The sequence below is a fragment of the Poeciliopsis prolifica genome, unplaced genomic scaffold (genome assembly GCF_027474105.1).
Source record: "Poeciliopsis prolifica strain line A6 unplaced genomic scaffold, Auburn_PproV2 SCAFFOLD006, whole genome shotgun sequence".
Taxonomy (NCBI): Eukaryota; Metazoa; Chordata; class Actinopteri; order Cyprinodontiformes; family Poeciliidae; genus Poeciliopsis; species Poeciliopsis prolifica.
In genome coordinates, this window is record NW_026562381.1 from 11802512 (window position 1) to 11820389 (window position 17878).

General features: G+C 37.6%; 1 protein-coding gene and 1 long non-coding RNA gene across 5 annotated transcripts in view; one reads left to right on the forward strand and one right to left on the reverse strand.

Annotated features, from left to right (window-relative positions):
• Window positions 1-17878, forward strand: part of LOC129360360 (dystrophin-related protein 2-like) — a 74799-nt gene that overhangs the window by 42498 nt on the left and 14423 nt on the right. For 3 of the 4 annotated variants that reach the window (XR_008606026.1, XM_055030531.1, XM_055030532.1), the window contains exons 14-17: window positions 1016-1127; window positions 1763-1899; window positions 5517-5582; window positions 14633-14698. Coding sequence is in view for 3 of the 4 variants with exons in the window: in XM_055030531.1 (XP_054886506.1) it covers window positions 1016-1127; window positions 1763-1899; window positions 5517-5582; window positions 14633-14698 (381 nt within the window). In the remaining variant the exon portion in view is untranslated. Of the gene's footprint in view, window positions 1-1015; window positions 1128-1762; window positions 1900-5516; window positions 5583-14632; window positions 14699-16686; window positions 17586-17878 lie in introns of those variants that run through there. The other variant, XM_055030533.1, reaches the window with a different exon arrangement.
• On the reverse strand, window positions 1344-2542 carry LOC129360362 (uncharacterized). The gene is made up of 3 exons (XR_008606027.1): window positions 2348-2542; window positions 1859-1951; window positions 1344-1767 (listed from the first exon to the last, which is right to left on the reverse strand). It is a non-coding gene; the product is annotated as an uncharacterized LOC129360362 (long non-coding RNA).

Here is a 17878-nt window from a genome sequence, read left to right on the forward strand (position 1 = left end):
GAAAATTAGACTTTTGCTTTATAAGGTAACAACAAATCTGTGCTATACAGATACCTGTCCTTGTTGCACCTTTTAACAGTGTCAGAAATAAACATAAATTTGGGGCCTTTGTAAAGCAGTATTATTTTAAACGAACTATTGTGCAGAATTCATATTTTGCACTTTCGTTTGGGTTTCAGATGTTTTTTTTGTTTTTTTTTTTTTATAACTTAATGGTTGTTTGGTTTCTGGAAAAAGAGCCATTTCAAAAATATCACACTGCCCCATTACCTAGCAATCCCTGCCGATCTTAGCTCATTACTTAGCAATCCAAGTGGAGCTCCAGCATGTTTGGTCAGCTGACTTTACCACTGTATGCGCTGTACAATGACTGCTGGGAAAGACAAGTGTTTTATTGTTGACCTATCATTCAGAAACCAGTTGCTGCATTCTTTTTGGTTATGCAGGAGGCTCTGCTTCTGCCTTTCAAAGATGTGATTTTGGGTAATTGTTTGCAGCCATTTTCATGTGTGACTATAAATGTTGAGTTGGGGGCGTGGCCAGCAGCAGTTTATTAGGATTTAAATTGACGAGGCCTTAAAGGTATGAAAGGTCACCAGTTGTTAGAAGGGACTTAAAATTAGAATTCTAGGAATGATGATTTACATATATTGAATAAACTAATAAATTTGATATTTTCAGTTGTTAGGTCATTGTGAAATGTGTGAATTTTTTGTGTTGTTCTATGATATCTCTTTTGCTGTTTCTGTTGAAGCCATTACATTGATTTGAGAGATTTCATTAAGATTTGTCCTCAACTTAAGTTAAGCCTATTAGTCATTTTAACAACACCAAAAACCCAGGGTTTTGTATAGGAAATCAAACGTCTTTTGTGTGAGTGTGCAAAGAAATATTAGCCTCTACAGCATGGCTGAGATAAGAACACACACACACACACACACACCCAGCCGCTCTACCACTCCATTCAGTTCCCCTGCAAACATCGTTAAAGTCTCTGTTTTATTGATCTCGACAGGTATCGCAGTTTGAAGCAGTTCAATGTGGACATCTGCCAGACATGTTTTCTAACCGGCCGCACAAGCAAGGGCAAGAAGCTGCACTACCCCATCATGGAGTACTACACCCCAGTAAGACGAGCATTATGTATCACTTTACCAGAATACAAATTCATGTCTTTAGGGAGAAATGAAGCTCAACTTTACTCAAGAACAAAGTACATTCTCCTAACTCCCTATTTCTTCTGCCAAGCATGAATTAAGGATCTTATTGACTCTATCTATTTGTCCAGCTCTTGAATAAACGGAGAGAGAATCACTTAGTAGAAAATTTATTTTTGGCTCATTTTTGGTTCAGGAATGTTTGGAGCACAAATATTCAGAAAAACCCATGAATCATCAGTACAGTGAGCGCAAATATAATAAAATCTGTTAAATTTCAAGATTCAAAATCCCAACAGTATTTTTATTTTCTGCAAAAATGTTTTTATATCACAGAGTACGGTTCTTGCAGCAGGAAAGCAAATAAAAATTACTCAAACAGATATGATGAAAACCGGAAGATTTTAAACAGAGCAATAATCTAGAGACAGTGGATAGAAAGAAACATTAGTATTGGAAGAAAAAAAGTGGATAAATTTTACATGAGGTTTTCTCTGGAGATGGCAACTCTAAAGCAGCACAATTTGTCTTTCAATCATCCATGCCCTGTGCTTCAACCTCCACTTTTCACCCCCTCCTCCACTCGCTTCCCTGGACGGCGGCAGACAACCTCGGGAGAGAAGATGAGGGACTTCGCTAAGACTCTGAAGAACAAGTTCAGGTCAAAGCAGTACTTTACAAAGCACCCGCAGAGAGGTTACCTGCCTGTGCAATCTGTACTGGAAGCTGAAAGCTCAGAGACGTGAGTCCCACAACACACATCCATCCCTTTGTGTCTTTTCTCAGATGCTCCGCTATGCAGACAGGCAGAATTGTATACATTTATTTACTTGAGACAAATGTGTTAGTTTAACAATAAATCAACGGGGATCTATTAAACAAAATTCACATTTTGCATGTTTTTATACTTCCATTTGTGTTTCTACTGCTTCTAAAAACAGCACAAGTGATTAAAAACACCAAACTGTTTTGGCAATAAGTTAATGTTTTTTCTTGGTGTCTGGAAAATTAGCCATTTAAAAAAATTAGCTAACCTCTAACCTCCCTAGCAAAACCCAGCCTGTTGCCTAGCAACCACAGTGGAACTCCACCTGTCACTTAGCAACCACAGCTGAGCTCCAGCATGTTTGGTCAGCTGGTTTTACCGCTGAATGCGCTGTACAAAGTCATGTGTTTTGTTGTTGACTTACCATCCAGAAACCTCTTGCTGCATTCTTGCTAGCTGTGCAGGAGGTTCTACTACTGCTTTTCAAAGATGTATGATTGTACAGTCACTCATCTGTCATATTTTTACTCTTGTTTTGAAAGTCTGATTTATAATATACTTTCCACCAATGACAAAGTAAACATTTTTACTCTTTCTGCAAAATAAACCAACTGCACAATTCTTGCTAAGTAATATTTCAAAAGAGCAGAGGAAATCTCATTTTTTTTAACAATAACAACATTTGTTGTTAATCTGTTGCTAAGAGATGAGCCTGTTTTCTGGTAACAAAGTGCCACAAAGTAAACATCTGATTTTTAGTTTTGTAAAATTTACCAACTATAAATTTCTTGTGTCTACGCAGATGAATAGTATTTCAAAAGAGACTGTTTTATAAGCAATAACTTTACATGATGAGCATAGCAGTTCATTACCAGAAAATGCACTCATCTCTTTGCAACCGATTACAAATTGTTATTGTTCAAAAAACATGAGATTTTTAAACCGATAAAACAAACTTGGCCCCATGTGAAAATATAATTGTCTCTGTGAACATTTTATAAAAAATTAAGTTAAGATTTTATTCTCCACGTCTGAGTACTGCCAGAAATGTACAAACAAGAAATCACTTGCCTTTCTGACGACAGGACTAAAATATTTCCAAAGCAGCACATCGCCTTGAATCAAAAGGTTACACAGTTGTTTCTAAGGCTTCAAAACTCCTTCAGGCCAGTGAGAGCTATTATCCACAAATGGAGAAATTATTGATCAGTAGTAAACCCTCTCTTCGGCTCATTCAGGAGGTCACAAAAGAATTCAAAACAAATATAAAGCACTCCTGGCCTGACTGGCCTTGGTTGAGATCAGAGTTCATTACTGAACAAGAAGAAACTGGGAAGAAATGGCGTTGGTGAGAGAGCTCCACTGCTGAGTGAGAAAGACGCAATGACCCAGAAACATTTTTATCAGTCTCTCTATGGGTTCCCAATACATTTTTTTTTGTACATTAAAGATAAAAACAATAAGTTTTCCCCTACGCTACTCTATCTTGCAATAAAATAATTTGAAAAGGAAACAATAAGATAACAGCTAAAACAAATAGCTCCCAATGTTAGTGTTACTACAGAATGAAAAAGTCATATAAAGGTTTTTAACAGATTTGTCATCAAGTTGGCTTCTTTTCATCGGAGAAGGAAATGGAGCAGGCTGTAAACTTTCCAGCTGAAGTTCAAGATTAAACTGCTTCCTGGTGCCCAAAGGATTGTGTGTAAAAATGATGACAGACAAGTGACTTAAGGCCGGGTCACTAAAAAGAAAACCTGAATGCGACATTAAGGTGAACAGAGCTGCGCCCCACGCTGACTAACTGCATCTTAACACCTAAAATAAAACTGTTTACGTCAGGCCGTCTACCTGCTGAAAGAAGTGTTTTTGCCAATGCATCTGAAGTCTGTTCTTCTTTTATTGTGCACAATGTGGTAGTACTGTTTTTTAATAGAACAAAAATGTACATTTTGAGCTTTTTATTGGTTTATTTAAAGTGAGATTTCTGCTGTTGCCCAACAACCCAGCACATTTAACAAAGCAACAAGATGACATTTATTTTGCCTTTAAGTGTTTTTTCTACTGTAATAAGTTTTTATTTTACATTAAAAAGTTTACTGAGGAAAAATAATTTTGTTTTATAAACTGAAACAAAACTAAATTATGAAATATCTGCTGCATCCTGAAATATACATATATTGCTTTGAACTGATTTCAAAGCAATATATGTATATTTAAACATATATTTAACCATAAAAGATGTTTTTACTTTCATCAACTTTTATTTGTTGTGTTTTCTTGTGAATATTTTCTGATAATCCCCAAAACAGTTGAAAGTTATTTCTCTGTGTTCTTGACATTAGCCTTGTGATCTCACTCTGATTCAGGCACATTTCACATGAGCAAGTCTGCTGGAAAAGAAAAGCAGAACTGGAGTAGTGAGATAAAAATCTGTGAGCTCACCGTGAAGCAGTAGCCTCAGGTTACAAGAGCACCCAGAATGATGTAGCATGAGTTCATGTTTCACGAGATTGTGTCATTGTTTTATAACCTCTAAAATTAAAGAAACACCACTCAGAACAGATATAAGACTTTCTGAGGATCAAATAACATGGAGAAAAAGGAAGCAGCAGCTGATTAAGTTTAGGGGAAAGGATGCAAAACTCTCCTTTCACAATTTCCTTGAGTAAAATGACAATTAATATTGAAAAAAACATTACTTACATATAATCATTAAGTATTGCACTGGTGGCATTACAATGGGCTTCCAACATGTCTGGCTCTAAAAATATCACAATACATTTGAAGAAACATTTGGAGTCGCAGCACGATGCAGTCAGACAGATCAGCAAGCAGAGAGCTGCGACGAAAAGGCAGGAGGTCCCAAACCAAAACTAAAAAAAATTTAACTTAGCTCCAAAACCAGCAGGAGGGGGATATTATCAGCAGCTGAAAGCTTAGAGTAACTAATAATCTAACTTAGTTACCTTTAAAATCAAGTAATTAATAAAGTACTTTTTCAAGGTAAATATGCCTTTACTGCTTTTGTCCAGTGGCAACATCCAGTAACTTTGAACAAGAAGTAACTTTTCAGAAAGAAATAACAGCTTGTATTAAGTCAATAATTCCTTAATGTTGATGTAAAGTTTCTTGTTACATTAGTAAACTATTTTACTTTTAACAAGAATTGTGTCCCATTTTATTAGTGAAATAATCAGCTAATAGAACTAGAACATTTTCATCAATATTAAGGAATTATTTGCTTAAAACAAGTAACTATATCTTGCTGACAAGGTATTTTGTCTTATTTCAAATGAACTACAATATTTGCACTGGAAACTTGACCAAAAACACGCAAGATTTTGTATTTTTACAATGTAGGAAACACAGCTAGTGACATTTCCAGTTTTTATCACAGCAGAAGAATAAAGTGAGCATTTCTAATCACAAACACTTAAATGTTACTTCTTACACCCAGAACTAAATGCCTGCAGTAACTTTCCGTTTCCCTCCTGCTGTGTCTTGCATTCTGGCCTTTTGTACTGTTTCATATTGAACTAAGGTGGGTTTTTTTACTGAGGAATAATGACTTTGAATTTTCTTCTTTTCAGCCCTTGCTCCTCACCCAGGCTGCCCCATGCAGACACACACAGCAGGATTGAACACTACGCCAGCAGGTAGGAGCCTTGCTCCGCTGTGCTGCTATATATATCAGCTCATTACTGTACAACGTTTTCTCCTTCTCTTTCACTTCCCCTCTTCATATAATCCCCCTTTCCTCCTAATGCACTCTCTCTGTACTCCGTCCACCCTTTCTCCTCCCTCACCAATCTTTTAGTCTTTGCTGATTGCGGTATTGATTTAATTTCTGGTTCTCTAGCCAGCTCTGAGGTTGCAGTCGCTCTTTCCCCTCACACACACATTTAAACTCAAGCGCAGCAGTTTGCGTTTCCCTGTGAGTGTCTGTGAAGGTTAGCAAGGTTCAGCCTGCCCAGCGGCCTGTCACTTGCCGGGGCAGTGAGCCCATTGGTCACCTGGGAGCTGTCGGTGTAGATTAGAGTCTCGGTGACAGGTTATAAACAGACCACAGTCCTGGACTCCCACACTGCTGGCAGAGCTGCACTGTGGGCATAGCTGGACACGTAGATCCCTCTCCAATGTGCCTGCGGTGCATGAATGGAAAGAGAGTGTTCATGTGCTTGTATGTGTGCTATTGTGTAATACTTCCCTGAGGATCTACTCACTTTACATCCTGCCAAAACAAGAGCAACAGACAGCAATGAGAGCAGGCACTATTTTCATCTTTACCCCCTTGCTTTCCCCTTCCAACTCTTCTTTGTTTGCCTTTGTCTTTGATCCCTTTCTTCTTTTGCCTCCTGCACATTTATTGTTCCCTTTATTCTCATCCCATTCTCTCTGTTTTTTGAGATATTTTCTGCCACATTCTCTATATCTAATTGGTTTTGTCATATTCTATATAATTTTGTTCAAACAGCCTGTGGGTTGTGTTGGTCACTGAAAACTAAGCAAGTATTTCTGGTCTAGCTTTTAACAAAATTGTCTTATTTCAAGAGTACTAACTGGGAAGTTAGTTTTCATGAAGATAAAGGAGATCATTTCAAGTAAATAGAGTAGATTTTCATCTTACTATTGAAATATTAATATTAAATTGATTATGAAGTCTTTGTACACAAAAATATTAAAAAAGAGTATTGAAGACCAGGTTGAAAACACCAGGTTTATCAGTTTTTGATGAAAAGAGGGAAAAAGATAAAAACGATAAATCAACCAAATTAAAATTACATTTCTTTTTATTTCATTATGTGATTAATTTACTTTTTGTTTATTTTGACAGGGCTGCATATTTGTACTAGAAACTGGATCAAATGTACAAATAAATGAACTGCGTGAAGTTCATTTATTTGCGAAACTCCCAGTAAATAAATTGAGTTGCAACGTGACAAAATCTGAAAAACTAAATTATTTTGCAAACCACCTCAGTTAGCTGTGTTTAAATTAAACAGTGTCTCATGGGGAAAGGTCATTTAACTTTCAGTCTTCCTTTAAACTTTTTTTTTTACAAAAGACTATGTGATATTAAGTCAATTTTTATGAAATTATATTAGACTTCTCTGAATCATTGTGGTTCAAAGACGGTCCATTGATCTGGTGTACTGGATGATTACAGCGACAGCTCCACTTTATTCACATGGGAGGAGAAAATGAGCGAAGACCAAACTCACTTGTTCATTAACATGATTCAAGTGGAGTCATTATCGGGATTAATAGTCTTTGATATGCTCTCTTACTTTTATTCTGACAGGACACATTATTTTCTCCTGCTTACTTGGTTTCCTTTCCTCTTATGGAAAGGAAAGAGCGCATTGCAGTTCTTATTTGAATTCACTCAGTCGTAACCTCCACTCACTGTTCACTTTGAACAGCAATGGAAAACCACGCTTATATCAAAATAAAAGTTACCATTGCTGGCAGGTCAGCTTTTTCAGAATTCATTGATCTGGTGTACTGGATGATTACAGCGACAGCTACACTTTATTCACATGGGGGGAGAAAATTACGCATTAGGTAAACCCATGTATGTTGGTGTCAAAGTGCTCGTTTGGTGGAGAAATGAGCACTTTTCTCGTTTCTCCACAAGAAACGAGAAATATCAGAGGTTGGCTGATATTTTGCTGTAATTTATTTCATATTTTTACTTGAAAGGAAAAAAAATCTTCTAATGCAACAAGTATCTTTTATTTGTATCAATCTTTGAGAATTACTGACTTAATTCTTGGGCATTAAGTCAGTAATTTTGCTGAAAAGCAGAGGTGGACAGAGTATCTAAAACTTGTAAGAGTAGCTATACAATACTATACTATGCTATACTTTCAAGATTGATTTTGAGGAGTTCAAGAATGATGGCATTCCATTAAATTCATATGGGCCTGTTAGTTTAACAACTGGTTCCACTGGTCCCAGATTTTTTGTGCTGTAGGGGGTGTCCAGTGTATTTTGTCTTTCACTGTGTGGAAGTGTGTTTGTGGGATTGGTGGGATTATGTGGTGGTGTAGTTTTTGGCAAGTTGACCTGATGGTTTCGTTAATCATGGTGAGGTTTTGTTTTTGTATGAAGCTAAGTTCATCTGAGAAGTTAAGGAGTGGTATGTAGATATCTGCGTGTGGAAATGTGCCCTGGGCTGTGATTAAGAGTGTTGTGAGTAGTTTTTGTGTTGTTGTTTGGTCTCTGTAATCTCTGTTGTTAATGCCGAAGGAGAGGAGTACTTTTTGGGTTTCACTGGTGGTTTTGGTTGTTATGAGAATGTGGTTAGCATGTTTGATTTGGGCTCCAGGATAGCAATCTATTTGCATGTTTGGGTTGGTGGCTCTAGGTAGTCTTTTGAGGTTGGAGTCTCCTAGGATAAGTATGGGTCTATCGGGTTTTAGACGCCAATTTTCTAGTTTGTTTCCGAAATGATTGTGGGTGGTGAAGAGGGCATTGGGGGTTCTTGTTACCGGTTTTAGGGGGATTTTTTGGATTTTTTCGAGTGTTGGTGTGTTAGAAGCGGAGGGTTCCTGCAAACTGTAGATTAGGCCCGGTTTTGATTTGGTGGTTGTGTTGTGGTGTGGGTATTGTGGATGTATTTGGGGTTCGGTGGCCTCTTGGTTTGAGTTATCTGTCCCTGTTGCTTTTTGTGTGTGTGGGCGGGATATGTGGGTCCCTTGTGTTTGGTCGCTATTCATTTCATTTTCCTTAAAGTGTTTGTCCTGAACCTGTTTTGATTCTATTGGTGGTGTGGTTATTGTTGCTGGTTTAGTGCAGGTTTCCTCTATTGCTTTACAGGCTGTGCTTAAGGTTATTTGTTTGATTCCCCTGATTTCTTTTTGTGCTCTTTTGGTGGCTCCATTGAGAATCAATTGTAATTGTTTCATTGGAAGGTTTTTTAGTTCATTTAGTAGTAATGTTTCTTTTATTGGGTTCTGTTTGGTTTGAGCTTTTTGGTGCTGGGTTAGTATATATTGGAAGGCGATTTCTATCCATTCAATAAGGGTTTTCTGATTGTTCGGCATTTTCAGGAGTAAGAATTTCAGAATTTTGGAATTCGAATTTCAGTTCAATGGGAAGGTGGTTTGGTAATAAATAAAGCTTTGCAAAAAGGAAAACACTAATGTTTGGTAGCGTAAATCTTTTATTTTCTAATAAAAGTTGCGGTTTCTGCGGTGCGGTTTTAAGTTTCGTTTTGATTCCCCTTCCGGGAGTTTAGTGAATGGGTTGTTATTGGGTCGTTAACGGGGTATTCAGCGTGAGTAGTGGTCGTTGTTAATGGTTGTTTTCAGTTTCGATTGCGCCCGCGGATTGTATTGGTTTCGAGCGAGGGGGAGGCGGATATTGAGGTAAAAGGGGAATAAACTGTCTTATTTATGTTGTTTTGTTATTCTTTTAATTTAATTCCTGTTTAGAGGAGGTTAATTTGAGTGAATAGGTCGGTTCTCTAGGTTGTGGGTTATGAAATAACCTTTTTAATTTAATTGTTTTTGTTTTAAGGCGTAAGGATGGATTAGTTGAGGGCTTAATGGTTGTTTGAGCAGATCTGTGAGCTGCGGGTTTGTAGGGGCGGATTTAAAGATGGCGGACCGGCTTTCTTATTTTGTTTCGTTCTAATTACTAGAATATTTTGTTATTAGAGCTTCTATTTATTATTTCGTTTGGGGGTAGGAAGAGTTATCAATTTTTGGATTTTAAGGCTGTTTAGCAGGCCTTAGAAACGTTGTTGGATTTCAGAGTTTCGATCTTAAATTCTTTGTTGCGGGGCTGATCTAAAAATGTATTTTAATTCTAATCTAAATACGCCTTCTCACGTGCTGTTCCTATAGGCGGAACCTGAGGAGGCCGATACGTACCGGGCCCTTGGTTTCAAAAACACGCTATCCGTTAACACCGCAAGGTGGAGCTAGCATGCCCAAGAAGCGGAGGAGTTTCTCCGTGGGTCCTGTGTTCTGCTCCGGTCTGTGGGGACAGAGAGAAAGTGTGGGTGTGTGTTGGTTCGTTAGTGGCGGTTGCCGCTGTTCAGGTTCGGGGTCCGGTTTGGAGCCGGTTCGGGGTCCGGTTTGGAGCCGGTTCGGGGTCCGGTTTGGAGCCGGCTCCCGTGTGCGGTGTTCGTTCGGCGGCGGCTTCTAGAATGGCAAGAGGGGAAAAGTAGTTATGTTTTTTATAAAATAAAATAAAAAGCAAAAAGCAGGAATAGTTCTTATAAGAACTGTTGGTTTTTTCGTGTGGCGGGTCTCAGTCTGTGGGTTCGAGGCGTTTCGATCTTCGTCCTTCTCCGGTGTTACCAAAGTTAAGGTCCGTGGTCCCGGAGTGCTCAATTTATACTCGGAGACGGCTCTCCTGATTGGTGGCTTGTTGTTCCGTTAAGTGTGGGCGTGGTTGTGTATGAATGGAACGTGTGAAGTGTTGCTGTGCTGTCCCCTTTCTGTGATTGGTTGTTGCTTTCTGGCGTTTGGCCTATGAGGTTGGTTTATTTCTGTTAAGGAGTTTTTTTGTGGAAAGGTTTCGGGAGTATCTGGGTTAATTTCTAAAAATAGGGGGAATATTGAGACAGGTTTACTGGGGTTAAGAAACCGGCTAAGATTAGAGGTTGAAATGAATAAATTTTGGTTTTGTAATATTTATAAGGTGTTTGGTTCCATTTTTTGGCGTTTTCCTTTCAGGGTAATTATTTTTGAGTAGTTTATGAGTTTAGTAATGAGATTAACTTGGGGAGAAAAATAAGATAATTTTTTGTACAATGTGGTTTGTCCTTATTCTTGGATTTTAATCTTTTTAGGGGGTGATTTAAGGTTATGTTGTTTGTTGTTGTTCCTGAGTTTTTTCTAGTTATAGTGCCTACATTATAATATATAAAATTCTTAATCTAGGTTCGTAAATTTGGTAGGATTATGGGTTGTTTAATGAGGTTTAGATGTGGCCTAGTATTTTCTAGGATGACCCTGGAGCTAGTTCTAATTGTGTTGTTTTGATTTTTATTTGGAGTTTAGGGAGCTATTTTTGAGTATGCTATACTATACTATGTTTTTACTTGAGTAAAAGTAAAAGAAATAGCCACCCAAGAAATTACTTAAGTAATTTCTTGGGTGGTAAAAAGTCTACATTTAATATTTAAAATGTACATAAATGACAATAATTCATATAACTAACAAAACAACAACAACAACAAAATCATACAAAAGGTCTTTATGCATGTGAACATGAAGGAAATATGTTTGGAAATGCATTTTATGTTGTATGTTTTTGGGTATTTTTAGACGCATTGCAGCCATATTGGATTTTGGCATCAAAGTTGGTGACAATCATTTTATTTTCCAAGTCTGACTTCAGGGAAGTTTTTCCATTTCAGACTTTGCAATTCCACTCTAGGACTTCTACAGCAGCTCAATTTAAGACTCTATCAGCTGAAAAAAGGCCTGCTCAAGCTGCAGCTTAAAAAGTTTCATTTTTTCTCTTTGGCTTGACTTCCACATCAAAAACCTAAAAGTCCTCTCTGTTCGAATGACTGCAAACCAATCCCACCACTGCTCTTCGTCATAGGTCGGCGACTGAGAGGAAGTGTTAGAAATATTTACGTTACTTTTGCATTTTATAAGAAAATTCATAGATGTCAGAGTAACTTAATAATCATTCCTTGGCTGACACTTTTTAAATTCTTAAAACATTTGAAAGATGTTTTTCAGTTTCTTACTTCTGCCACAACCTGACAGCACTTTGAAGAAATAACCTTTTCAAAGTAGCAAAAAGGAAAATCTCCTCCTCTGTTCAAGTTCAGAGGTTAAGTGCTGAAGAAATCTTGACTTTCCTCTGGTCATAAAATAAGTCTCTAGATAAGTAAACTTTGCTGTTCTCTTTCTGCATAAAATAATTCAATGTCTCCACCAAATTTATTTTTCCTTTTTCATACATCTGTTGCTACTCTTTTTTTTCAGCTGTGCTAGTTACATTCAAATGTATTTTTTGAGGAAATGTGTAATTTTCCAAACTCTCTTGCCTTGAGCCAGACTTTCTAAGGCAGGAAGTGCAGAAGGCCACCTTCCTCAAAGATGTCTTGCATTAAATATTCCCAAATTTATTCCTGCCGTTTCATAAATTCTTCATTCATCTCAAACACCATATTTGTTTTTGAAGTTTGAGGTTACAAATGTCATGTTTGTACACTTCAAACACGGACACAGCCTCCTTTCTCTTTTCTGCTTTTTACGTCTGTGTCTCTCAACGCGCTCTTCCCTATTCATTGATGCCGAACTTCATTCCTTTCATCATCACCGCTGCTGTGACATCCCACAGAGGATAGATGAGAAGGAGATAATAAAGAAGCCCCTTGAAGCTCAGGCAGGATTTCTCCTCTCCAGCCCTCGCTCTCGCTCGCTCTGTCTCATTTCTCATTTCCTTTCACATCCAATATTATGTACAAAAAGCTAAACACCAGCTTGTGCACACCAGAGCCCACACACACTACTGTGTGCTATTACGTTCTGCCCTTTTCTTTCTCATTTACTCTTGTCCCTGACTCAGTCTTGAGGTTTTAGGACCTCTCCTGATGAATTGTGTTGCGGATTGAATTACGAGCAGTAAGGTTCACCGTGCCAGGACTCCTGTACCACGACACGGATAAATCCAACATTTTTCAGAGCTGCGGTCGCGTTGGAAAATGAAAAGAAATAGGATGTAGCTTGGACACTGCAGACAGCCTCTAAATCACTACCCGGTGCTGCTTTCACTCCTCACTGCTTCAGCTGACAACGCTGCAGAACATGATGCAGTCTGGAGCGAATCTCTCTGCTGGAGGAAAGCTGCTGCAAACATTTAGGTCTGCTGGCATGCAGTCTGTATGCTGGTCATACATTTTCATCATGCTCCAAAAACACAAATTCTGGTCTAGTTTCAAGTGGAAACATCTTAGTACACTTGAAATACGACAAAACTGACTTACAAGTAACCTTTCAACAAGAAATAGGGGCTTGTTTTAAGTTAATAATCCCTTAATTTGATGGAAAAGTGCTGATTCCAGTGGAAAATTGTTTCACTTATAACATCCAATACTTTTAAAAATCTACATTCAGCAATTATTGAACCATGCATGGCCTACAGCAACAGCCTTCAGTCAGAAGCCTCTTCAGATTCAATGTAACACTGACTGGTACTGGAGATCCTTCCTGCACACAGCGTCACCAACCAATGAATCAGACGTTTTAATATCAGTCTATTTTGAGAGCAGCTGTAGGTGTAAATCTTTGTGGCAAAAGGTGAGAAGCAGAGACTGATCAAAATAGTTGGTCATTCAATAAAACCCATAAAAATTAGGATTTAAAATGAAAATGAAGCAATATGCTAAAGCAATCTGTAATTACGCAACAAAATTGATCCATTAGCAATAAAATCCAAGATCTTAAAAACTGAAACTACATGCAAGCAGCTTATCTCTGTGATTAGAAGTCCAAGCAGAAATAGGATAATACACTTTTAGTAGGAATATTTGTAGCATAGATGCATCCACAAATGGTATAGAAAATAATCATTCATATATTTATTTAAAGCAAATGTCTTTTAATGTCAATTTACAAACGAATTTGAAGAAAACTATGGTTTTGCTTGTTCACCTCTGGTTTTCTTCCATTAAAAGGTTAATAAATCGGTTGTTTTATTCTCGCCACCTCCCTGTATTTGCTGTTATCAAGTAAACAGTTTACAGCTTGTGAAGCATGGCTGTCCACTGAAAGTCAAATCAGTCCTTGGTTCTGAAACACCCCCAAACCGCTCGCTCTGGCTCCTCACAGGCTTACATTTCAGTAGAGCTTATTTCTAAAAAGGCTTTTTATTGCCTGAAGGCTGCCAGACAGTCACAGTACAGTTTTATCCTCCATCCTTCTGGACATTTTTATAGCTCTTTCTCTAAGGCGAAAAAAGTATTTTTGCCATTATGCAATCTTGTGAGCCAGATGTTTCTAGACAGTTTATTGGTGGTTGGATGTAATTATTCAAAATCTGAGAACATGTTGCTGCAACGTCCAAACTACCAGCCTTTCTAGTAGCCGTGTAAACAAGATGTATGACTTCAAGCCTGTAGTTTGGAATGAAATGTTTGGTAAAATCAATAAATGAAATATAATTTGGTGTTCATGTTTAGTAATGTTTCAGTTCCCTTTTGCGATATTTTGATATGAATGTGCAGCTTCGTAAAAAACTGAGAGTTTCTCTGATTTTACTCCTTGTTGGAAAATGTTTGAGTAAAATGAACATTGTTCTTTTATTCCATGAACTACATGCCTCCAAAATTCAAAGAAAAATTTTAGTGTTTATAGCAAAAAATGAGAAATGGTTAAAAATAATGAGAAAGATGCACCTCACTCAGAGCTTAAATAAGGCAAAGAAAACAAGTACATATTCATTGAGAAACAACAATACTAATGTTTTAACTCAGGAAGAGTTCAGGAATCAGTATTTGGAGGAAAACCAGGAGGTTTTCTGTGGGCTTGTAATGTTTTCCAGAACTGTAGTAATTTTGCTTTTGTATTTTTTGCAGGTTGACTTTTTGATTTATTGACTTTTGGCTGTTTTTCCAGAAAATGTTTCTATTTAATGGGATGTTCTCTGGACACGGTGCCTGATTGATTGATTGTGACTTTATTTATTTATTCATTTATTCATTGACTGACTGACTTGGGTTTGTTTACAGATTGGCAGAAATGGAAAACCAGAATTGCTCATTCTTCACGGATAACCTGTCTCCAGACGAGAGCCTGTGAGTATGTGGCCAGACAACAAACGCCCTGATTACAGTCGCTGCTTTATGCGCGCACGTGTGTGTGTGTGTGGGTGTGTGTGTGTGTGTGTGTGTGTGTGTGCGCGTGCCCTTTGCCCCTCAAGACATCAGCCATTTCTGTTATGTTTGTGCTTGAGCTTGAACATGCATGTTTGTCCGTTACTGGCGATGTAAGTAATCGTCCACATAATGGGACTGACCCACATGGAGAGTCGTCCTCCTCCATCATGCGACTCGCCTGCTGTGGTTTGAGCCTCTGGGTTTGTGTATAGTGGAGAGAGCCTGTTTGTGTTTGAGGGACTTAGCTGAGAGCGAGTAGCAGTAAATGGAAGAAGTGTTATTTTGATGTGAATGAGGCAGTCACTTCTCATTGTGGAAAACCAAGAGTGGAGAAAGAGGTTTTGAGTTGTTGGAAGCCATCCTTTGAGTCCGTGTCTCATTGTTTGTTGACATCGGTGTGAGCTGTCAAACGTTTGCTCCTCTGAGATTGTTTTTCTCTTTCATTGCACTTTAAAGTCGTCGCTGCGTGCCCAGCAGCCCTGTGCAAAGTGTTGTATGGTCTTTGGGGCTCCAGGTGCATCTCTCAGTGTGTGCATTGTGAAATGTGCTCATTATTTCTCTTCAGATGAAAGTTATGTCTGTCTGCCTCTGAGAGAAGGTGGTGATTGACACCACATAAAGAGCATTTTTTATTTTGTCTAAAACAAAACTTGGTAAAAGCAAGTTTTACCTCTGACGTCAGTGCTTCTCAAGCCTTTGTTCACATATGCATGCATCTTAAAAACTGCTGCACTTGCATGGAACTCTACAAGTATGTGTATCTATAATTGAGCTCCTGAGCATGTTTGGTATGCATGACAAGCCGCTCGGTTCCAGTAGCAGCATTGCTTTCTGCTCTTGTGGTCTTGTATTTGGGGTTGATTCTGCAGACCTGTCACTCTGTCTGTCAGTGCATCTTTTTTTGCTGCATGGCTCCGAACGTGCTGCTGTGCTATCTGCGTCTCCAGCTGGTGTTTTGGCTGCTATCATGCTGTTTTCTGTCCTGACTCCTGCTGTCTCTGTCCACAGCTTTCACCACTCCCTCATCTTTCTACATTGCTCTGCACTCACTGTACAGGAAACGGAGGTGAAACGCGGTTATAACCTCAAACGTCTTCATTCCCCTTGACGTTTTTCAAATTTTTGTCGCGTGAAAGTGATAAATCTCAGTGTAATTTATCACAATTTAATTAGACAGACCAACTTGTTTTCAGCCAATAATTCCTTAATATTGATGAAAATGTCATTTAATTGGCAAATTATTTCACTTGTGACATTTTCTCCATGTTTTAAGTGAACTAGTACTTTTCATCTAAATTAAAGCAATATCGAATAAACTCCTATTTCTTGGCAAAAAATTTCTTGTAAGTTAGTTTTGTCTTTAATTTTACGATGATATTTTCACTAGAAATAAGATCAAAAATCCTTAATAAGGTTTTGTGTTTTTGCAGTGTAGGAGCAAAGTGTTCAACCCAGTTGAGATAAATCCCCAAAGGCAATTGTTCTTGTAAATTAAATGTTACAAGAACATTTAATTTCCTGTTGGGATCAATAAAGTATTTTTGAATTTGAACAGTTGGTCCACATAATGTTGACTACAAATCCATGCTGTGCTTCCTCAGATTTGTTTTCTGTAATTTGAAACTCATGAAGCATTTTCCATCTATATTACTTTATGTTATACTTTATGTTGATTTGCTACATAAAATCTCATTAAAATACTATAAAGGTTTTATTTTTAATGTCACAAAATGTAAAAAAAAAAAATCAAGGCATTTTAGCTACATTTGGTAATAAATAGAAATTAAATGTATAAGGTTCGTTTATTCAGTCAGAATATCAAAGCAATCTTACAGTAAATTTAAAAGCTAATTAACAGATAATTCTTTATAAGTCACAGGTAATTTTTGATATATTTTGTATTGCAGAAGTTTTGTTGCTACATCCATTCATGCTGCCTTTGCCACACATTCAAGAAAAAGCTGCAGGGGAAACAGCTCAAGCAGAGATTTCCAGAAAGCCTCCTCTCTGAAGCTGCCTTCTCCAGCTTATCTGCAGGGGACTGAGGTGTTCAGATGTCAGATACAAAATCTAATCTCCCCAACAAGTCAATGATTTGCCAGGAGACCTCCTGTTAGTGGGTCATATCTGAAACACGCCCTCCAGGAAGGAGCTCATGAGACCTCCAACCTTTAAATTGAAGCAGCCCATTTCTACTTCTAGCTCTTCCTAAATATCTGAAATCTTAGTTCTGTCAACAAGGCTGAGTAGCAGCAATGAGTCACCCTGAGGAAGAAGCTCACTTCTTACGGTCGGATTTGCAGTCTCATTATTTTAGATGCTGCTCTCCTGTAGGTCATGACCAGGTCAGAGTTGGAAAATAAATCTTTAATTTGAAAGATTTTGTGTTTCTGCTCAGATTTTTTTGTCAGTTTTTCCAAATGGCACAAATTGAAACATAACAATTTCCAGACAAAAACTTTCTACAGTAGAATGAGGTCATAAAATATATTTTACTAAATTATAATGGAAATATATATATATGTTTTTGCATCACACAAGTCACACAATCAACATCCAGACGTTGCTGCTGAACACGACGAAGAAGACAACAGGAAGTAGCAGGAGGGTGACGGTTTGTTTGTGTTTTTTTGACATTGTTCAGCTTCTGTAAAACTGCTGGCTAAAATTTCCAAAATATCAAAATCCCCATACAGTCTGTAGCCTCTACCAAGTATCAGACACCGAACTCTCCTCTGATGGCTAACAGATGACGATGCTAAAAAACACTACATAAGTTTGATGTATTATTATTAGTATTATTAAAAAAAATAATAAAATGTGCACTTAGAGTTAATATATTCCCTTTCGGCATGATTTTGTCATTTGTTTCAAGGCTTGTAAACATGCTTCACATATTATTAATTTGTTTTCTAAAATGTGCCTTTGTTTTGAAAGTTGTAAAAGTTTTCCAGATTTTGTAATGTTGGTTTGGGCCTACGAGCCACCGTAGCAAGTAATTTATTGATTAAAATAGTCTTTGAGTTTTTCCTCTCAAAGACCAATAAACTTTAATCTTCTAAAGAAAACTTAACAATATTTTAAATATTCTAAATGAAA